Below are 23,782 nucleotides of genomic sequence, written 5' to 3'. Positions count from 1 at the left end.
CCGAGCTCCCTAAGGGCTGCAGCGCTCGGCGGGACCCGGAGCAGCTCGGAGGGGCTCGGGCGGCGGCTCCGCAGAGGGGGCTGCGCGGCTCCGGGAACAGCTCGGCGGCGGCGGCTCGGGCGGCGGCTCCGCGGAGGGGGCTGCGCGGCTCCGGGAACAGCTCGGAGGGGCTCGGGTGGCAGCTCCGCGGAGGGGGCTGCGCGGCTCCGGGAACAGCTCGGTGGCGGCGGCTCGGGCGGAGGAAGAAGCTCAGCGGAGGGGGCGGCGCGGCTCCGGGAACAGCTCGGAGGGGCTCGGGCGGCGGCTCCGCGGAGGGGGCTGCGGGCGGGAGCGCGAATCCAACAGCGCAGGCCCCGGAGCACAGGGCGCCGGGACACAGCCCAGGATCCAGCCTCCCCCAGGGACAGGCAGAGGCCGGGAGGGCCCAGGACAGCAAGGACGCTCCTGCCCCGAGCTGAGCAGATCAGCGGCCCCGCCCGGGAGCCCCCAGGCCCTGCAGACGGAGAGCCCCGGAGCTACTGCGGGAGCTGACTCCAGGGTCCCAGAGCTGCCCCCGCCACTGTGGCTTCCTCCCGGGGCCTCACGGGGTGAACACCCCCACTGAGCCCTGAACCAGGCAGGGGCAGAGCAGCTCCCCCAAGTGCTAACACCTGAGAATCAGCACAGCAGGCCCCTCCCCCAGAAGACCAAGGAGACGGACCAGTTCCAAGGGAAGTCAAGGGACTTAAAGCACACAGAATCGGAAGATACTCCCCTGTGTTTTTTTTGTTTTTGTTTTTTTTTGTGCTTTTTTTTCTCTCTTTCTTCTTGATTTCTGATTGCTTCCCCCCCCCCTTATTTTTTTCTTTTTTCTCCTTTCTTTCTTTTTCTTTCTTTTTCTTCTCTTTTCCCCCTTTTTTTTCTTCTTTCTCTTTTTTCTTTTTCTCTTTTCTTTCCTTCTCTCTCTTTTTCTCCTTTTCCCAATACAAATTGTTTTTGGCCACTCTGCACTGAGCAAAATGACTAGAAGGAAAACCTCACCTCAAAAAAAAGAATCAGAAACAGCCCACTCTCCCACAGAGTTACAAAATATGGATTACAATTCAATGTCAGAAAGCCAATTCAGAAGCACTATTTTACAGCTACTGGTGGCTCTAGAAAAAACCATAAAGGACTCAAGAGACTTCATGACTGCAGAATTTAGATCCAATCAGGCAGAAATTAAAAATCAATTAAATGAGATGCAATCCAAGCTAGAAGTCCTAACGACGAGGGTTAACGAGGTGGAAGAACGAGTGAGTGACATAGAAGACAAGTTGATGGCAAAAAGGGAAACTGAGGAAAAAAGAGACAAGCAATTAAAAGATCATGAGGATAGATTAAGGGAAATAAATGACAGCCTGAGGAAGAAAAACCTACGTTTAATTGGGGTTCCTGAGGGCGCCGAAAGGGACACAGGGCCAGAATATGTATTTGAACTAATCCTAGCTGAAAACTTTCCTAATCTGGGAAGGGAAACAGGCATTCAGATCCAGGAAATAGAGAGATCCCCCCCTAAAATCAACAAAAACCGTTCAACACCTCGACATTTAATAGTGAAGCTTGCAAATTCCAAAGATAAGGAGAAGATCCTTAAAGCAGCAAGAGAAAAAAAGTCCCTGACTTTTATGGGGAGGAATATTAGGGTAACAGCAGACCTCTCCACAGAGACCTGGCAGGCCAGAAAGGGCTGGCAGGATATATTCAGGGTCCTAAATGAAAAGAACATGCAACCAAGAATACTTTACCCAGCAAGGCTTTCATTCAAAATGGAAGGAGAGATAAAGAGCTTCCAAGACAGGCAGGAACTGAAAGAATATGTAACCTCCAAACCAGCTCTGCAAGAAATTTTAAGGGGGACTCTTAAAATTCCCCTTTAAGAAGTTCAGTGGAACAATCCACAAAAACAAGGACTGAATAGATATGATGACACTAAACTCATATCTATCAATAGTAACTCTGAACGTGAACAGGCTTAATGACCCCATCAAAAGGCGCAGGGTTTCAGACTGGATAAAAAAGCAGGACCCATCTATTTGCTGTCTACAAGAGACTCATTTTAGACAGAAGGACACCTACAACCTGAAAATAAAAGGTTGGAGAACCATTTACCATTCAAATGGTCCTCAAAAGAAAGCAGGGGTTGCCATCCTTATATCAGATAAATTAAAATTTACCCCAAAGACTATAGTGAGAGATGAAGAGGGACACTATCTCATACTCAAAGGATCTATCCAACAAGAGGACTTAACAATCCTCAATATATATGCCCCGAATGTGGGAGCTGCCAAATATTTAAACCAATTAATAACCAAACTCAAGAAATACCTTGATAATAATACACTTATACTTGGTGACTTCAATCTAGCTCTTTCTATACTAGATAGGTCTTCTAAGCACAACATATCCAAAGAAACGAGAGCTTTAAATGATACACTAGACCAGATGGATTTCACAGATATCTACAGAACTTTACATCCAAACTCAACTGAATACACATTCTTCTCAAGTGCACATGGAACTTTCTCCAGAATAGACCACATACTGGGTCACAAATCGGGTCTGAACCGATACCAAAAGATCGGGATAGTCCCCTGTATATTCTCAGACCATAATGCCATGAAATTAGAACTTAATCACAACAAGAAGTATGGAAGGACCACAAACACGTGGAGGTTAAGGACCATCCTGCTAAAAGATGAAAAGGTCAACCAGGAAATTCAGGAAGAATTAAAAAGATTCATGGAAACTAATGAGAATGAAGATACAACCGTTCAAAATCTTTGGGATGCAGCAAAAGCAGTCCTGAGGGGGAAATACATCGCAATACAAGCATCCATTCAAAAACTGGAAAGATCTCAAATTCAAAAGCTCACCTTACACATAAAGGAACTAGAGAAAAAGCAACAAATAGACCCCACCCCCAGCAGAAGAAGACAGTTAATTAAAATTCGAGCAGAACTCAATGAAATCGAGACCAAAAGAACTGTGGAACAGATCAACAGAACCAGGAGTTGGTTCTTTGAAATAATTAATAAGATAGATAAACTATTAGCCAACCTTATTAAAAAGAAGAGAGAGAAGACTCAAATTAATAAAATCATGAATGAGAAAGGGGACATCACTACCAACACCAAGGAAATACAAACGATTTTAAAAACATATTATGAACAGCTGTACGCCAATAAATTAGGAAATCTAGAAGAAATGGACGCATTCCTGGAAAGCCACAAACTACCAAAACTGGAGCAGGAAGAAATAGAAAACCTGAACAGGCCAATAACCAGGGAGGAAATTGAAGCAGTCATCAAAAACCTCCCAAGACACAAGAGTCCAGGGCCAGATGGCTTCCCAGGGGAATTCTATCAAACGTTTAAAGAAGAAATCATACCTATTCTACTAAAGCTTTTTGGAAAGATAGAAAGAGATGGAGTACTTCCAAATTCGTTCTATGAGGCCAGCATCACCTTAATTCCGAAACCAGACAAAGACCCCACCAAAAAGGAGAATTACAGACCAATATGGATGCAAAAATTCTCAACAAGATACTAGCCAATAGGATCCAACAACACATTAAGAAAATTATTCACCATGACCAAGTAGGATTTATCCCTGGGACACAAGGCTGGTTCAACATTCGTAAAACCATCAATGTGATTCATCATATCAGCAAGAGAAAAACCAAGAACCATATGATCCTCTCATTAGATGCAGAGAAAGCATTTGACAAAATACAGCATCCATTCCTGATCAAAACCCTTCAGAGTGTTGGGATAGAGGGAACTTTCCTCGACATCTTAAAAGCCATTTACGAAAAGCCCACAGCAAATATCATTCTCAATGGGGAAGCACTGGGAGCCTTTCCCCTAAGATCAGGAACAAGACAGGGATGTCCACTCTCACCACTGCTGTTCAACATAGTTCTGGAAGTCCTCGCCTCAGCAATCAGACAACAAAAAGACATTAAAGGCATTCAAATTGGCAAAGAAGAAGTCAAACTCTCCCTCTTCGCCGATGACATGATACTCTACATAGAAAACCCAAAAGCCTCCACCCCAAGATTGCTAGAACTCATACAGCAATTTGGTAGCGTGGCAGGATACAAAATCAATGCCCAGAAATCAATGGCATTTCTATACACTAACAATGAGACTGAAGAAAGAGAAATTAAGGAGTCAATCCCATTTACAATTGCACCCAAAAGCATAAGATACCTAGGAATAAACCTAACCAAAGAGGTAAAAGATCTATACCCTAAAAACTATAGAACACTTCTGAAAGAAATTGAGGAAGACACAAAGAGATGGAAAAATATTCCATGCTCATGGATTGGCAGAATTAATATTGTAAAAATGTCAATGTTACCCAGGGCAATTTATACATTTAATGCAATCCCTATCAAAATACCATGGACTTTCTTCAGAGAGTTAGAACAAATTATTTTAAGATTTGTGTGGAATCAGAAAAGACCCCGAATAGCCAGGGGAATTTTAAAAAAGAAAACCATAGCTGGGGGCATCACAATGCCAGATTTCAGGTTGTACTACAAAGCTGTGGTCATCAAGACAGTGTGGTACTGGCACAAAAACAGACACATAGATCAATGGAACAGAATAGAGAACCCAGAAGGGGACCCTGAAATGTACGGTCATCTAATATTCGATAAAGGAGAAAAGACTATCCATTGGAAGAAAGACAGTCTCTTCAATAAATGGTGCTGGGAAAATTGGACATCCACATGCAGAAGAATGAAACTGGACCACTCTCTTTCACCATACACAAAGATAAACTCAAAATGGATGAGAGATCTAAATGTGAGACAAGATTCCATCAAAATCCTAGAGGAGAACACAGGCAACACCCTTTTTGAACTTGGCCACAGTAACTTCTTGCAAGATACATCCACAAAGGCAAAAGAAACAAAAGCAAAAATGAACTATTGGGACTTCATCAAGATAAGAAGCTTTTGCACAGCAAAGGATACAGTCAACAAAACTAAAAGACAACCTACAGAATGGGAGAAGATATTTGCAAATGACATATCAGATAAAGGGCTAGTTTCCAAAATCTATAAAGAACTTATTAAACTCAACACCAAAGAAACAAACAATCCAATCATGAAATGGGCAAAAGACATGAAGAGAAATCCCACAGAGGAAGACATGGACATGGCCAACAAGCACATGAGAAAATGCTCTGCATCACTTGCCATCAGGGAAATACAAATCAAAACCACAATGAGATACCACCTCACACCAGTGAGAATGGGGAACATTAACAAGGCAGGAAACAACAAATGTTGGAGAGGATGCGGAGAAAAGGGAACCCTCTTACACTGTTGGTGGGAATGTGAACTGGTGCAGCCACTGTGGAAAACTGTGTGGAGGTTCCTCAAAGAGTTAAAAATAGACCTGCCCTACGACCCAGCAATTGCACTGTTGGGGATTTACCCCAAAGATTCAGATGCAATGAAACGTCGGGACACCTGCACCCCGATGTTTATAGCAGCAATGGCCACAATAGCCAAACTGTGGAAGGAGCCTCGGTGTCCATCGAAAGATGAATGGATAAAGAAGATGTGGTTTATGTATACAATGGAATATTACTCAGCAATTAGAAACGACAAATACCGGGATCCCTGGGTGGCGTAGCAGTTTGGCGCCTGTCTTTGGCCCAGGGCGCGATCCTGGAGACCCGGGATCGAATCCCACATAGGGCTCCCCGTGCATGGAGCCTGCTTCTCCCTCTGCCTGTGTCTCTGCCTCTCTCTCTCTCTCTCTCTCTGTGACTATCATAAAAAAAAAAAAAAAATTAAAAAGAAACGACAAATACCCACCATTTGCTTCAACGTGGATGGAACTGGAGGGTATTATGCTGAGTGAAATAAGTCAATCGGAGAAGGACAAACAGTGTATGTTCTCATTCATTTGGGGAATATGAATAATAGTGAAAGGGAATATAAAGGAAGGGAAAAGAAATGTTGGGAAATATCAGGAAGGGAGACAGAACATAAAGACTCCTAACTCGGGGAAACGAACTAGGGGTGGTGGAAGGGGAGGAGGGCGGGTGTTGGAGGGGAATGGGTGACGGGCACTGAGGTGGATACTTGACGGGATGAGCACTGGGTGTTTTTCTGTATGTTGGTAAATTGAACACCAATAAAAGTTAATTAAAAAAAAAAAAAAGTCAGAGAACGTCTGCTAGGACTGGAAGCTCCCGAGTACTACAGACTCTTTGGGGTTGCTCTCTCACCCCTCACCTTCTTTACGCCATCAGGAGAGGTAGGATGTATCTTACAGGGGAAGGGTGCAAGATCAGCCTGACCAACATATACCTCCTTACAGGTGCTGATGGTTCATTTCATGTGGCCACTGGGCTGGGCTATAGTGTCCAGGTGCATGGCCAAACACCCATCTAGATGTCACTGTGAAGGTATTTTTTTTAAAGATGTCATTAACATTTATTTATATTTTTTAAATTGATTTGAAAGAAAGAGAGTGAGTGCGGTGGGATAGGCAGAGGAAGAGGGAGAGAGAATCTTGAGCAGACTCCTTGCTGAGCACAGAGCCCAAATTGGGCTTGATTCCATGACCCAGAGATCAGATCATGACCTGGATGCTCAACCAACTGAGCCATCTAGGCACCCCTAGATTTGATTACATTTAAAACAGACTGAGTAAAGCAGACTACCTTCCATGATGTAGATGGGTCTCATCCAATCAGCCTTAAGAGAAAAGACTGAGGTCCCCCAAGAAAGTAATCCTGCCTCCAGACAGCCTTCAGATTCAACACTGCTACATCAAGTCTTCCTTGGGTCTCCAGCCAGTGTGCCTGACTTGTAGATTTAGGACTTGCCAGTCCCCATAATCATATGAGCCAATTTCTTAAAATTAATCCATCTCTCTTTTCATATACATATAATAACCTTATTGGTCCTGTTTCTCTGAAGAACCCTAACATAGAGGTGCTACCTTTACCTGTAACCCAAACATCTTCTTCACTTTGTAGATTTTTTAAAAAAGATTTAATTTTATTATTTATTCATGAGAGACACACACAGAGAGAGAGAGAGAGAGAGAGAGAGAGGCAGAGACACAGGCAGAGGGAGAAGCAGGCTCCGTGCATGGAGCCCGACGTGGGACTGGATCCCAGGTCCCCAGCATCAGGCCCTGGGCCAAAGGCAGCGCTAAATCACTGAGCCACCTGGGCTGCCCTCCACTTTGTAGATTTACAGGTAGCATGACTCAATCCCCCTGTGCCCATTTCCTTATCTGTAAAATGTAAAGTGTTTAGAACAGTGAATAGCATATAGTAAGCACTCAATCAATGTAGCTATCATTCATGTAAGTAATCTTAGAGTACCACTATGGGGTACTCTTCTAGGAACTAGAAAAATCTCTTCTCTCATGGAACTCATATTCTAATATGGGAGACAAACAAGTAAGATACACCAAACCTCAGACAGTGAGAAGTACCATGGAGAAAAACGAAGTTATGGGGAGCACAAAGAGAAGATGGGATTATTCTTTGCAACAGAGTTGTAGGGAGGGCCTGCATGATAAAGTTACATAAAGTAGACCTAAGGATAAAGTAGACCTAAAGAACATGAGAAACGGAGCTGTGTGGATATTTGGAGGAAGAGTGATCCAGGCAGAGGACACAGTGAATGCAAAGGCCCTGGGGCAGTGAGTGTGGCCAGCATATATGAGATTGTGGCTGAGCTGGAGGCAGTTCAGGGAGAGGGAAGAGGAGAGCTGGTCAGAGAGGAAGGTGTGTGTGTGGGAGAGGGGGGCACGGTGCCAAGTCATGTCAGGTTTATAAGGGCTGTGTCTTTTTCTCTAGAATTAGAATGGAAGCCACTAGAGGGTTTGTAACAGAGGAGTGATGTGATCTGCCTTACATCTTACATCTTACATCCCTCTGGCCACTAGACTGAGGAGAGATGAAGGGAGGCAAGGGCAGAGGCAAGGAGACCAATTCTGGGCTGTTGCAACAATCTCGGGAAGAGACAGTAGAAGCTGGAAGGGCAGGAATGAGGATAAAATTATTACTGTCAATCACCATCACTGTGTTTCCTTAAGTTGCATTTTAAAAAAGACAAGAAGGGAGAAGCAGCAACACCCTCTGGCTGGAACACTGCAGGTGCCAATTTCATAAAGAAATTAAGCAACTGGAGAGAAGCAAATGAGCTAACAGTAGCCCCAGCAGAGGGCGCTGGGGAAGCCAGGGGGACTTCTGAATGGGAGGGATTTCTCCCAGGGAGGAAACTGAGTTTCTCCCTCAGAATCTCTACACTCTGCAGTAAAGACCTATCTGCCCCCAGCCTGGTGCTAGGCATGCCTTGGACAAAATCATTCAAGTAGGACTCAGCACTCACCTTCATGGATCGTCAACACAGATACAGAGGGACAGACATCTAAATGTCCCACAGACAAATGAGGAACAAAATGAAAGCAAACTGAAGTGGTGGCATTGTTCTCACAACATTCCACAGGGCTGAGTGTGGAGCTGTGCTCACAGGGGTGGCATGTTTGGACAGCATGGTGCTGGGAAACATCAATACTTCTCTCCCAGTAAGCTGGGAGGAGGCTTCAGGTATGAAATCGTTTCCTGTGAAGCTGGGACTCTGGACCAGAGGTTCACTTTACAACCCTTGTCCTTCCTTATGTTAAAAATTATTTTGAAAAACTTTAAACATAGAGAAAAACACTGAGATTAACTAATTCCTATGACCTACCACCCAGATGAGTCTTTGGTCTTATTTTCTTTGGACTACTTTTTTTTTTTTTTTTTAAGAAATAGAACACTTACACTTGAGGAATCCTTTGTTCTCTTTTACTTAAAAAAGAAATTTCTAAATTCAAAGAGCACTAGAAGCTAGAGCTCTGTAATTATTCTGCATGCACTAAAACGATTCTATTTGGGCAGATTTTCCAGTTAGCGGGACTGGTGTACCCCAGTGGCTGTCAAAGAGTAGTTGCTGGGCTAGCCATAGCAGCATCACCTGGGACTTGTTAGGAATGCACACTCTTAGGCCCACCCCCAAGACCCCTAGAAAGGGGAACTCTGGCAATGGAGCCCAGCAATCTACATTTTAATGTACCCTCTCTATCATTCTGAGGCATAGCCACGTTTGAGAATAACTGATCTACCCCTTAAGTCAGGTGGGCATTTGCACGGTAGCCTGTGGGGTAACGGGACATGATTCCACCCAAATTCTCTAGGGAGAATCCATACACTCTTGGGCTGATCTGGTGGGTGCCAGTGATTATGAGCAGATCTCTGACATCAGATAGACCTGAGTAAATGTTCTTCCTCTGCCACTGCCTAGCTTTATGGTCCCAAGCAAATGATCCAACCTTCCCAGGCTGCGGTAAAGTGAGAGTATGGACAGTTCCCATATCATCAGGCTGTTGGAAGGGACATGATGGGTCCTGAAGCAGGCAGGTCCAGACAGTACAGTAGTACTCATTCTAGGGGAGTTGGAGAAACAGCCATGGCCACATCCTGCACCTCCTTGCACAGACTCAGGGACTTTTTTTAGGGATGACAGCCACCCAGCAGGTCATGCAGAATACCCTGGGGCTGAGGGAGAAGCAATACACCAAGTATTCCATGAGACCTGAGAAACCACCTAGAGTGGTCTAGGAAGTACCAAGACAGATGGGCAGAGGCTGACAGGCTTTGGGGTGTTCTGGATCCCCAAGGGTTTAGGGCCTGATTCCTGGCCAGGTGGGGAAGGCCTAAATTTTCACCATCTCTACCATAGGTTTAGTTTTCAAAAAAGAAGAAAAGGAAAAGGATCTCCTGCCCTTGATGTACCCTTGTGGGAAGCTGAAGCCCTCTAAAATGCTCTAGGAAGTTTGATTTCTAGATATGCACTGCATCGACATAGCCCCTCTGGCTTTGCTTCCTCCCTTCCGGGAGGCGAGTGGGAAAATTAATAATTCTGCTTTGTGCTATAATGTTCCACTGTGGAATATGATTGTGTGACAGTGTGAAAGGCAGGGAAGCTGCTAGCCTCTCCCCTGCCTCCTGCAGACAAAAGCACTGAGAGTCTTCTGAGGGCATGCCACTGGCTTCTGGGCCCGGGTTAGGTCATCCATTAGCTCTCCCAGCTTGGAATGCTGGATGGTTCTGGCTGTCAAGGGGGAATGAATCACTGTCCACCAAGACCAGGTTACTCCTCATCTCCAGGCTGGGAGGCCTGTTCTCTGGGAGGTGTTTCAGGGAGGGCTGAAGGTAGAAAGCCCTAGCTCACCTCAGAATAGCAGAACAGCACATTTGTGCATTCTGCTCTGTTTTTCCAATAAGCAGGGCCAGGTCACATGGATTTCTCCTTTCTGGGATGCTCTGCTGGAGCCCTGTCCTGCTGGCTTTGCTCCACATCTATGAGTTTGCCAGCAATCTTCTGGCATACTGCATGTGGGGTGGCCTACAGCCAGGGGAGTGTGAGTGCTAGCAGCCTAGGACACCCTACCCTTCCACCTGCCCTGGCCACAATGGGACATGGAATCAGGTTTAGTTAAGCAGCTTTGGATTTCAAATATCCAGTCTCCTTTCCCCTTTCTTCATGTCCCAGCCTCATCCTCCAGACAACTCCCCATCCTGCTTTTTAGAAGAAGAACCCGTTTTTCTTCAGCCTCCTCATCTTGCCATGGCAAAAAGCTAGAATGGCATTTCATTTCTTTGCCACAAAAACCAGAAATGGATTTTTCCCTACATTTTTATCAATGTCTTACCTGGTCCCCATTAAGATCTCATTTCCACCAAGGGGCAGCTCATTTTCAGAAGGGAAATGCCATTAGGCTGGCTTTCTGTTTTTGCTAAGCATTTTAAATTTATTTGAAGGAGGGGGTCAGCCACTCCTAAGTGCCTGCATTCCTCTGAGAAGATGCGCCTTGTCAACTGCCTACATCTTGTAGTGCTGTGTAGCAATGTACCTCCCCACCCTCTCTGACAACTCTTCATCACAAAGGACTAAAAACCCCTAAACACAATCCTAACCTTTTATGCCTATATTCTCTCAGATGGCTCTCAGAATTCTCTAGGTTAAGTGAAGAAAAATTATCTAACAAAATATAGGTATGGGAAAATCCAGTGCCAGATAACTGAAGTCCTCAAAACCTGTCTGGTTCAAGAAAGGTCCCAAGAACTTAGTTGAAAGTGGAAGTCAAAATGAGAAACAGATGCTATTTCTACAGCCATTTTTAAAGGTCTCCTGATAACAGTGTTGAAAATGAGACATCTCCAAACCCAATGTTAACCTTTTCCTCATTCAGTCACCAGTAACACACCAAGACAGACACTCTCTAAGCCTAACAGCTATACTGTGGCTAACAATTTCTCAGGCATTAGAAAAATCAAACATCATAATGATTTTCAATATCACTAATAATTAGGAGGCAGAAAGTATTAAATAGGGTATTTTTTGCCCAGAGATCAGCCAAATTGAAAAAACTGACACTACCCAGTTTTAGCAAGGGTGTGGAGGAAGAGGATGATAATTCGATCATGTATGGAGGGCTATTTGACAACGGAAACAATCATTTTTGAGCAGCAAATTGTTTCTTTGAATTGGTCCCACAGAAATTTTTCAAGACACACTGGTGTGAGGTCAAGGACAGTGGCTCTCACTGAGGGGGGCACTTGACAGGATGAACACTGGGTGTTACTCTGTATGTTGGCAAATTGAACACCAATAAAAAATAAATTTATTATTAAAAAAAAAAAAGGACAGTGGCTCTAATGGTTAATAGTGGAAAAACTGGGTAGAAATGTCCAAAAAGAGGAAGCTGTTTAAAATACATGATGGAAAAAATAAAATAAAATACATGATGGACTGTCTTCCAATATAAGTGGGCAGCTACTGACACATACGAATACTGCATGGAAAAAAAAATGTAATGCTAAGGGGAAAAGGAGGTTTTAGGAGTCCACATAGTAGGATTCTCAGGAGACTAAAAATTAGATATAATCATGTTTTTAAAGATGCCTGCCATTGGCCTGCCAGATTCACACCTTCCATCTTCTTCTGGGACCTAACCCCTCTCCTCTCCATCTGTGTGGCTCCTGTGGGGGCTGTCATGGCCACAGATGACAGGGGTAGGGCTTGAACCTAGCTGGCAAGATGTCCCTTATTTGAATTTTTTTTTTACTTGACACCAGTGAAACCAGTCAGCCTTGGGTACAAATGCAGGTGTTATGCTGGCTTTCTGTCATCTGGGGAGCTTGCCCGCAGCAGGGAGATGAAAGCCACATGTGGGGAGTGCGCAGGCTGGATGTGGCCTGGCCTGGCTATGCTCAGGTGCCTGCTTCCAAGACTGCTCGGGCTTCCTGTAGCTCTCTGCCTCCAGCTGGGTATCCAGCTCCTGTGTGTGGAATATCCTTCCAGCACAGCCCTTTTCTGTTTAAGCTATTAGAGTATCATTCTGTCATTTCCAGCCAAGGATCTTAACAAAGGCAAAAATGGGCAGGTAAATCTGTGGAAATATACCCTGATCTGTTTGCAGTGTTCTTTCCAGTGAGGATCCTAGCATGGAGAATTTGATATAATGCTTAGATTTTCATTATTTAGTTTTACAATGATCATGTAATTCTTTTGAAATCAAGAAGTCTTAAAAAAAAAAAAAAAAGCCTTTCAGGTCTCTACCTAGTTTTCATAGAGCCTAAAAGATAAATGACAAGGACCTTTGAGCAGCAGGCCTGAGCACCATGCTGTCATGTTGGAGAATGCATCTGAGTTGGACTTTAGAATTTATTAGTGCTTCTATAAGCATTAGTCCCAAGGGCCTTGGATGGACTCTCCTGATACTTGGGATGAGAAAGCAACTCCCTTCTTCAGAGGGACATGAAGATATGAAGATTACGGTTACAACAGCCACATCTGGTCTCTCACTCCCAGAAGCTTGCTGATGGTGGTCCTATTAGAATAGGACGGCCATTCTAATCCCATCCATCCTTCCACTGTCATCAGCCCTCCCTTCTGCTCCAGTGAGACTCCATCTAAGAAGACTTAGTCACCAGCCTAGAAGGTGCAAAGTGAGCATCATGAGTGCCATTGCCCTTAATCCAGTTTGGGGGTCAGCCAGGTAGAACCCTGACTCCTGGAAAGTGCCCAGCAGCTCACCTGCTAGGCTGCAATCACCAGACTCCCACAGCTCACCGTGATCCCCATCCAACAGCAGGGCAAAGGCACGGGCTCTAGTCCCCAACAGGATAGTCCTGCTGAGGCTTATCTTGTCTTTGGCCACGTGTCCTTTCGTAGATTTAGATCAATGATAGTGCTTCCATGGAATGAACTGAAATTGTGACGCTTGACAGGAAGGGTGGGCTTGATTAAGGATTCCCTATTCGCACCTCAGCAATTTAGTCCATGGGCTCCTCTGTTGTGAGATGCTAATAAAGCTATCCAAGCCATCAACATTACCTAGTTACTCTGTCCATTAAGACACTTATAACCCCTGAGGAGGCTGTGGCTGTGTTTTTCAAAAGAGAAACATCAGTGTCTCTGGGCTCCTGTCAACAGTCAGCTGATAGGCTGGCTACCATTTTTTTTTTAATTTTTATTTATTTATGATAGTCACAGAGAGAGAGAGGCAGAGACACAGGCAGAGGGAGAAGCAGGCTCCATGCACTGGGAGCCCAACGTGGGATTCGATCCCGGGTCTCCAGGATCGTGCCCTGGGCCAAAGGCAGGCGCTAAACTGCTGCACCACCCAGGGATCCCCTACCATTTTTATTCTCCTTGCTGGTAACTGCTCTTCTGCTGCTCCTTTCCCCAAACCACGACCCTCCTGTCATCAGGAGCTGTCCATCTGCTGCCAGGAAGGCATCTGGAAACCGGACATTCAGCATTCCTTTCCTGAGACCTTGAGGAATAGCTGACTGTCACCTGATTGGAATTCTCTGTGCCAGTTGGTGACGGTGGGAGGAATGGAGCCCTGTAAAGCTCCAACACAGAAAACTCCATTTCTCTCTCCCATAAACTTGACATGGGGGAATATCTAAGCTGGAATGGCAAGATTTCCATACAAAATTAGTCATTATAATCGTTAAAAGGGTTAGTGGTTTGGGACTTTTTTTCAGAGCTCACATGTCACATAAAGTAGTCTGGTTGTGTCAGGACCAAAAAATGTGGAGTGCCACACGAATGGCCTGTGTGTGGTTCTTTTGTGCCCACCCTGGCTGCTCTGACTTGGGTGGAAGTGTGAAAGTGAATTTTTAAGGACAACTGAGTGAAATGTGAGCAAAAGTCCTCTGTACTTGGATTGGAAGACATATTTGAGATTGACATTAATTCAAGGGGGGGGCCATTCTTTCATGAGGTCATCCTTGAAAATTAAGACCATGTCTTAAATTGATCTCAAGCTGTATTAATATATCACCAAAAATTAAATTCCTCTAAGAAAATGGTCTCAGAATCAAGGCTCATCTATATGTTAAAGTATTTCTAACAAATGTTCAAGACCAGAATCTCCACTAAATGGATCGTGAGAGTTCTTATTTTTGACAGACTCTAAACTTGTCTCTGATTTGGATTAAAACAAAATTATTTTGGGGATGGGGAGGTATGAGCAAAAGATCCATAACACGCTCCTTATAAGCTACTGAAACAGCATATATTCCCTGTCAACTTGCTTCTCATGTTAACCAGTTCAACAGAACAGTATCTCTGATAGCACGAGGACTGCGTTTCTACTCTAAATGAACAAGGAAATTATAGATCATACACATCTGGAAAAGTCATTAAGAAGAGCCTCTGCTTTCTGTGGTTAAGCAGAAGAATGTGGTTTTAAAAAGAAAATAAATTATGATCAGTGTTTCACTGAAGAGGACGATTGGTGCATGGGAGTCAAAAGGAAATAACTCCCTTGAGTTTGTGAGCACCTGGCCAACTATGTTATTGGGAATGGCCCCTCTCCTGAGGCCCCAGGTCCAGGACAGGTAAATGGATGCATTTAGGCAGATGGCTGGGTCCTGCCAGCGGGAAGAGAGATGGGAACATTATGTGCCTTCAGGCACCAAGGAAACATCAGTATTTCCCCATTGGCTCTTAAGATTTAATCCGGCCTTATGTGGGTCTTGCCACTTGATCTGCAAGTAGACAACTGTTTTTTAACATCAAGATATCCAACTTGGTATAGTAGAGAGAGTAATGTGCTCGGTGCCAAAGTCCCAAGTCTCAGTCCTGATTTCCCTGTATTAGCCAAGAGACCTTACTAGCCAAGCCACTTACAGACTTCTGAGCCAATGCTTTCTCCCCCGTGCAAATGGGGTAAGTCACCCTTCCTGTCTTTTATGATTGGGCTACCACAGGAGAATCTTTAACAAAGTACTTTCTAGACTGAGAATTGATATATGAAGGGAAGGTATTCATGGTTTTAGGGCTTCGATGGTAAGAAATAGGAAGGTCACTAGGAAAGGCTTCATTCTGAACCCCTACTCCCTTCTGAAAGAATCCAACAGCTTCAGCAAATTATGCTTAGCAAGATCTTCACTACTTTCTTCCCCATGTTTTTCATGTACCCACTTCAGATTCACAGACACAGAACTTGAACTCCGGTTCATCACTGAGTGTCTGCTAAGTACCTGCTATGAATTTGGTATCACTCTGCAAAGCACAAGAGGCAGGAAAAGAAGAGGGTATTGTCCAAGCACAGCTTACAAAGGACAGAGGCTGGAAAAGGAGAGGGGAGACAACGGAGCCTGGGAACAGGATGCAGCGTGGGTCATGGGTACATAGGGATCGTTGGCAGGAAATGGGCCTTAAGCTCCCCCAAATACTCTTGGAAATCAAGGACTATGTAGAAATGGAGAATAAAATAAAATGGGAGAGAGCATCAGACAGAAAGGTAGGTTTGGGTTCCACCTTCAGGTTCCACTTTCTTGAGCAAATCTCCCCTTCTCTGGACTGTGGTTCCCGCCCTGGCCACAGAAGGCCCTGTCCAACTCTCCCAGGCCAATTCCCTGACTCCTTGGAGCAAGCTGCAAGCACAGGGGGAGCTCGGTCCTCATCCAAGCCTCACAGTCTCTGACAGCTGGGTCACCACACGCCGAGCCTAGTGAGCAGATCACACATGGACGCACGACCACCTCACAGCAGAAGGGCCGAGAATTACCTGGTGTGGCTGTTGGAGGAGAGGCTTTCCCAGGGCTGCACGCTGCAGCCAGCCACGGCAAAGGCGCCCCCACAGCTGCCATCCAGCTTTGTGAGCAGGGCCTTGGCAGCATTCTCAGCGGTCTTCCGACAGTCGTGTGCACACTTGAGCATCTGAGTGATGTTTTCATCCCCTGACTGGTCTCCTACATTGCAAAGAAACCAAAGGATGAATACACACAAACCTACATGGGACAAGTGTGACAGCGAGTTTGGCTCGTCGGTTCCTAGTTGCTCAGGGCAGAGGTGGCCTGGGGGAGAGAAACTACTGGTGGGTGGCCAACAAAGAGATACAGTGCTGGGCTGGGCGCCCTCACATAGAAACTGTACTTAGCAAGGCCCGTCTGCTCTAAGCTCACTGTCCTCATCAATGAAGGATTGGCTAACATAATCTCTGAGGTCTGTCTCTAGCTCTAACACACTATGATTTTCTCATTATCCAGGTTCCTTACTTCTCCCACTCAGTTGCCATCTACCACAGGGCCATTTTCTTCCTGTGTTGGCATGTCCTGGTGAATGAGGCTCAAACTATGCCTCCATACGACCAGGGCTTTTCTTAGAGCTTTCTGTAGGCAAGAGAAACAAACCTAATAGCTAAAATGAGAACTTTCGATTGGCAGTGTATTCTCTGTACAGTACTAACCCCCGACTTCTCTCTCTGCTCAGGCACTGGCAAGCCCAAATGTGCCCAGGAGTCAGGTCACTGGGCTGGGGCAAGACCTGAGGAGTGGTGGGACAGAGAGTGAATTCCCTGCCTAAAACGTTCTCATTCTTGTGGTGGCCAAATAAATCACCAGTCTGCAACCTCTTCCACCTAATCCCTAGCCTTTCAAGTATTTTCAAATGAAACTATATGCCAAAGCATAAGATACAAAAGTGGTAAATGCAGAACCAGTTGAAATGAACAGGGGTGGGGTGAGGGGTCACACAGTTCAGTTTCCCCACCATCCTCCAAGCCCATGGCTGGGGCCCAATTCAAAGACATTCCTCCAGCTTTCCAGGGCACAGTTTCAAAACCACTGGTCTCAGGGCAGAGGTGGCCTGGGGAGAGATTTTTCAAATCATCTAGAATGAATGTAATGAGTGCCTATGTAGTCAACAAGAGACAGAAAAAAGCACCATGGCTGGTACTGTGGGTGAGTGTCCTGAGCTAGTACTTGGTCTGCTGTGCAACTATATGGCCCATTGGAGCAGAATGGCAAGTCAACTGCTGCTGTCAGCAGAGTGGAAGGGCAATTTAATAGAGAACTGCTCAAGGTAAGCCAGCTCACAGCTTTACAGAGTGAGGAAGAGCTATGGGTGCATATGTCCTGTAGGCTTCCTTGGACACCCCCTTCTTGGCCATTTCCCTGACAACTTTCATGTGTTTCTTCTTTCCACAAATGAGGTATTTTACATATATCTCACTAACTGACTGCTCTTTGAATTCTGTTCTGAAGTAGGCATAACATTACTGACTGGCTCATTTTATAAATATGTCATGAGCTACCCAGGATTATGTTAATACAAAGCATTTCATTATTGATTTTAAGCATTTTAAATGCAGATTTATGTAAGCCCTTCCAGCTCCTACCAAGTAACTGTGCCACGCAGAGACAAGCCTAATAAAAGGTACTTTTCCAGGACAGAATGGTTTAAAGACATCTGATGATACAAACTGGAAATAAGAGGATTGATTTTTCTTCCCTTTAATTGATCGTTTTTCTTAATACACATATTAAAAAAAAAAAAATTGACAGCAGGCCAAGATCATTTTAGGATCTGTTTAATATGAGGTATAAAGTTTTATGGTTTAGTGAAAAGACCCTGAAAAATGAGATTTCTAATGGAAATGCTGGCAGAGTTTCTACTTCTGGGCTGGGATGTTAATGCTATTAGAAAAAAAAAAGAAAGAAAGAAAAAGGAAGAGAGAAGAGGGTGGTCACCCATACAAATGAAGGTCTGCTCCCTTGCCTCATAACTTGGATATGAAGTAGGAAATTAGTGTCCAGGATACTTCCTTTCCTTCAGATTTGCTTCAGATTCCTGTACAGGTCAAAACTGAAGGAGGAGAAGCATGTAAGTGTTCAGTGCACAAGCTAGACCCCAGGTGAGGGGGAGGAGCTGATGAGAACACCGGGGTGAGGGTGGGGACGCACCCTGGGGGGGCCCTGACATGACCTTCCTTGCGAAGGTGTGTCCTGGAAGAGCAGCCAGAGTGGAGGCTACCAGCCCTCGCTGAGAAGCCTGTCCCTGACATATGGCCTGGTTCCTGTGGCCGAGGACTCCTGGTTTGCCCACACCACCCACGTTTGGCTCTGAAGTTAAACAGTTTTCTATTTACCTGACGTTGCTTCTGTAAGGAAGCTGCTGCTAGAAAGCTGAGGCCGAGGTAGCATCCAGGCCTTGGCACTGAGGCATGACAACCTGTCTCCCTTGGTGTTTCTTCCCTCTCTACTTTTTCTACTGTGTCCTTTTCACATCACTGTAAGGCCCAGAGCCACCATCACAGGCCAAATTATAGCAAATGTTGCTAAACCAGGATGACACACTTGTGTCTTTTTCAACGACACACCTCTTCCAGTTACTCCAAATGGAGGGGTGGTTGTAGGAGGCCATACAGATCTGGAGGTGCAGACAGGCCAACGTGATACATGGCCCTGGGGCCGGGGAGGCGAGTGGGTCTGCTGACACTTCTGATCCCCAACAGGGCAGGGCAGAGCTCTAGGCTCTGGGGGCAGCCCTCTGAAGGGGACAATGGGGCGTGAAACCATTTCCTCTGTGTCCACAAGGCACCTGGAGACGAGGGAAATGCAACCCATGCTTCCAAACTACCCAAAAGGACAGATGTGGGGCAAAAGAGAAGAGGCAAGACACAGCAAAGGGACCCTCAACATTTAGCATCACAGAGAGAGGATGTGGGAAAGTAGGTCTCTTTCATCACCAACTGTGGGCCTCCTGCTCTATCTGGTCCTACTGTTGGCTGGGGAGAATATGTTTCCTGAGAGGGCTTGTTTGTTTTAACGGGTCTGTAATTCTGTTTCCACTCCAGTTCTGCTGTATTCAATATTAACAATTTACTCACTTGGTCATGAGGAAAAAACGGGAAACACACTTGACAAGCAAATTTCATGTTGCTGGGAGGTGTTCTGATGCCAGCAGTGAAATAGGGGCACTGTGGAGCAAAGGAGGCAGGGGGCGAGAAGGAAGAGGAAGGGCAGGCCCCAGGCCACACTTACCAGTGGAGGACCCCACGCCAGCTGCCCGGAACTGCCCCAGGATGAGGCTCTGCTCACTCTCCGCCAGGGCCAGCAGCAGTTCGTAGGCTTCTATGCACTGCTCACTGAAACAGAAGCACACAGCATCCTCGACTCTGGGAGGGGACAGTAGGCCTCTTCAGTGCAGCACTGTCCCCTGAGGGGGAAGCAGCTCCAGACCTGCTTCTCAGCCGTGCTGTCCATGTAAGGAGGAAATGCCCACAAATATTCCCGCACAAAGCCCAGGGCTTGCCCTGCTATGCTGACCCCCCCACCCCGCCGCCCCGCAATTCACTTAATTTAAACTTTTACTTTCAACTAAGATTTTGGGGTGCCTGGGTGGCTCAGTCCTAGTCAAGTGTCCAACTCTTGATTTCAGCTCAGGTGGTGATCTCAGGGTGGTGAGATCAAGCCCTATGTGGAGTCTGCTTGGGATTCTCATTCTCTCTCTCTCTCTCTCTCTCCCCCCCCCACCCCCCACCACTTGTCACCCCCACTGATGCGTATGCATGCCTCTCACTCTCTAAAAATAAATAAACTAGGATCTAGAAAAATACCAGAGAAGCAATAAAAGTGGGAGAATTAATTTTAATGCTTCTTTAACGATCGGCTAAAAAGGAAATGTAATATGCTTATGGTAGCCAGCCTCCAAGATGGCCCCCACTGATCCCATATGCTGGTATCCACACCCTTGTGTTATCTCCTGCACTACACCAGAGTTGGTCTATGTGACTAAGAGGATATGGGATGTCATTTTCAAGATTAGGTTATAAAAAAGCATGGTGACTTCCATCTTGGTCACTCTCTCTCCCTTCACTTTCTGTCTTGGATTATTCTCACTAGAGAAAGCCAGTGGTCATGTCTTGAAGCCTCTTGGGCAGCCCCATGGAGAGACCCATGTGGTAAGGAACTAGGCTTCCAGCCTGGTGAGTGAAGAACTGAGGAACTCCACCAAACAGGCTATGTGAATGAGCCTTCTAAGAAACAGATCTGCCAGCTCCAGTTAAGGTTTCAGATGACACAGTCCTGGCTGACAGCTTGAGCAGGACCTCCTAAGAGACTCTGAGCTAGAACACTACTGAGCTAAATCACTCTCCCCACTTCCTGACCCTAGAAACTGAGGCACAAGAAATAGTTACACAGTAATGGGAAGGTAGGTAGGTACGTAGGAAGGAAGGAAGGAAGAGAGAGAGAGAGAGAGAGAGAGAGAGAGAGAGAGAGAGAAGAGGCACACAATTTTGACCTAGATCTTCAGTAACCAGCTAGCCACATATGGCTATTTAAATTAAAAAGAATTTAAGTTACGGGGCGCCTGGGTGGCTCGGTTGGTTAAGTGTCTGCCTTTGGCACAGGTCATGATCCCAGGGTCCCGGGATCGAGCTCACATCAGGCTCTCTGCTCAGCAGGGAGTCTGCTTCTTACTCTCCCTCTGCCTCTCCCCCACCCCTTCTCTCTTGCTCTCTCTCAAATAAATAAAATCTTTGGGGATCTAGTGGCTTGGGTGCCTCTTTAGCCTTGGGTGGCTAGTGGCTTAGCACCTGCCTTTGGCCCAGGGCATAATATTGGAATCCCGGGATGGAGTCCCACATTGGGATCCCCGCAGGGAGCCTGCTTCTCACTCTGCCTGTCTCTGCTTCTCTCTCTCTCTCTGTGTCTCTCATAAATAAATAAATAAATAAAATCTTTAAAAAAATCTTTAAAAAATAAGAATTTAAGTTAAGTAAAAAGAAAAATTCAGTTCCTTTGTTGCCACAGCCATATATCCTATGTTTAAGAGCCACACGTGGCTAGCAGTTACCATATATCACAGATAACAGGTCCATCATCACAGAAAGTTCTATTAGATGCTTATAAAATTGCCCCTTGAAACATTTACGAAATCTCTGACAAATTTAGATTTCTAGGAGGAAGAAATTAGTCTCTCTGCCTCTCTCTTCGTGCCTGTCATCACTGGGCACACCAGGTCCAGGACCGGAGACAGACCCCTTCCTAACGGCCATACATGACTCACACAGATCCATGTCTGCACAGGAAGTGGAGCATGTGCACCATGCCCGAGTACTCCTGGACAAGACGCCTGCAGCGCAGAAACTTCCCTGCTAAGCAAATAACTGATTAGTTTCTCTAAGCTAAGCTGAGGAAATGTTGCTTTACTCAACATTTAGTCAACAGACCATCCGTTTTTCAATCATCTCACTTCTATCTTCTTCCACTAAAAGATAAGGAGGATCACCCATTCATTAGCTCTGGGTGCTGGCAGCTCCTCCTTTCAAGGGTAGTTCATCTTTCAGGTTAGAGATGCTGCAACACTGCTTCATCCACACAGATCAAAGGCAGACTGTTGCTGCAGAACAGCCTGTTTCCAGGATTTATCACAGGTAGATTACCTGTCTGCTTTGGTGTGTCTGTAAACTAGCATGATGTGCTCTAGCTTTGGTCTCATAGATTTTGCTTTTTTTAAGTAGGCTCCACACCCAGTGTAGAGCCTAACCTGGGGCTTGAACTCACGACTCTGAGGTCAAGACATGAGATGACATCAAGAGTCGGAGGCTTAACTGAGCCACCCAGGCTCCCTTGGTCTCATAGGTTTTGGGGTTTGATTTTGTTTTTTGAAGAAAAAAAAGTTTCTTAAAACATACTGATCTTTTCAGAGGATACTAAGAGTAAGGTACCGCCCCTACTCTGGAATCTTGGAAATATGCCTAAGTAGTGCCACTAATAAAATAAACCCCTGAAAACAATAATGCACAGCTTTATAGCTATTAAACAAATAGTAACTTAAAAACAGATAAGTTGCAAAGCTGATGAGGCTGAAAAGAAGTGGTACATTCATACACTATTTGCTCATTGATGAATGAACTGCAGTCATTCATTATTTTTTTAAAAGATTTTATTTATTTATTATTGAGACACACACAGAGAAAGGCGGAGACATAGGTAGAGGGAGAAGCAGGCTCCCTGTGGGGAGCCCGATGCAGGACTGGATCCAAGGACCTTGGGATCACACCCTGAGCCAGAGGCAGACACTCAACCACTGAGCCACCCAGGAGTCCTGAACTGCAGTCATTTAAACTGGCTTGTTTTTATGGGAAAAAAATTGGAAGCATACCAGAGAAGCCACAAAAATATTCATATCTTTTGATCGATAATTCCTGCTTTGGGGATTTTATCCCACAGAAAATATCCAAAAGAATGACAGTATTATCTGTATTAATTATTCCCCATAAAATTGTTTTTTATATTCAAAGTCCACAAAAATCTAAATATCTTTTAGAGAAATGAGTAAATAAAATAAGGATATATAAACTAGATGCAGGGGATACAGCCATTCAAAATGCATGCAGACAATTAAGAAACATTACAGAACTTCCATAAATTGAGGAAATAGAATATCCTATACTTATAATAATGTAAAACATATATGAAAATAAATAAAGACTTATAAGAGCAACAAATGAATATATAAATATGAAAATAAATATATTGAATGATATTACTTAAATGGAATAATACTTAGGTTGAACATGCCAGTAGAAACATACCAGTTTTCCAACACCATACTCATTGCTCTTATTTTCTTAATCATCACAAGGTGCTAATAGATTTTTCAGTATGTATCACATTAGTATTTGCTGGTCCAACTTTCTGTATGTGTTCTAAAAGACTGGTTTCTACTTTATGCAGGTTACTGTGGATGCATTTCTAAATTAAAATGCTCCCCATCCCACACGCACACGCATATACACACGCAGCCTGCATTTCCCTACCTGTACTGCAGGGCCAGCCTCAGTGCTGTGGCATTGGATTCATACTTTCCTACCAGCATGCTCATCCTTTCGGCATTGCTTTTGCATTCTTCCAGGGTTATGGTCAGGAGGTCATTTTGGGATTTGAGATGTTCGATGCGGCTACAAAGAAAGAAAAATCCCTTTTATGATTTCACATTAGGATTACAATTCATTTGCCAATATTTGAGTGGTCTAATCTAGATCCAGGCTAGACACGCATGTTAGGAGGTGAGCTTGTCAGAGGTTTTAGCAAATGTAACTGATGTGAGTAATAAAGGAAGCAACTTTAAGTACAAGAATCACTAAATTCTGTGTGAATTAGAAATACACACAAGCCCCCTGTTACTTCCCACCCAGCCAGCAACACACCATGTGCCAGTTACGTGTGAGGTGCTGAGGATCCACCAGGGAAAGAAGTCAATCACGTTTCCTCAGGCTCTTATGAGAGGCATGACAGGTGCACTTCAATAAACCACCCTCCACAGGGACAAAAAAAAAAAAAAAAAAAAAAAAGGCAGTACCATAGTAATAGCTACTATGTGTTAAACCCTTGCTCAATAACCTGCCATCACCCTTTGAAT

General features: G+C 44.9%; 1 protein-coding gene across 8 annotated transcripts in view; it reads right to left on the bottom strand.

The window, feature by feature from the left end:
• Nucleotides 1–23,782, bottom strand: part of MCC (MCC regulator of WNT signaling pathway) — a 309,780-nt gene that overhangs the window by 50,065 nt on the left and 235,933 nt on the right. For all 8 annotated transcript variants that reach the window (XR_005986779.1, XR_005986780.1, XR_005986781.1 and 5 more), the window contains 3 exons: nt 23,181–23,321; nt 19,396–19,499; nt 16,140–16,323 (listed from right to left, as the gene is read on the bottom strand). Coding sequence is in view for 5 of the 8 variants with exons in the window: in XM_041748456.1 (XP_041604390.1) it covers nt 16,140–16,323; nt 19,396–19,499; nt 23,181–23,321 (429 nt within the window). In the remaining 3 variants the exon portion in view is untranslated. The remainder of the gene's footprint in view (nt 1–16,139; nt 16,324–19,395; nt 19,500–23,180; nt 23,322–23,782) is intronic.

The sequence above is a fragment of the Vulpes lagopus genome, chromosome 3 (assembly GCF_018345385.1).
Source record: "Vulpes lagopus strain Blue_001 chromosome 3, ASM1834538v1, whole genome shotgun sequence".
NCBI lineage: Eukaryota > Metazoa > Chordata > Mammalia > Carnivora > Canidae > Vulpes > Vulpes lagopus.
Note: the sequence above shows the minus strand (reverse complement) of the source record. Positions and strands in the feature narration are given on the sequence as shown.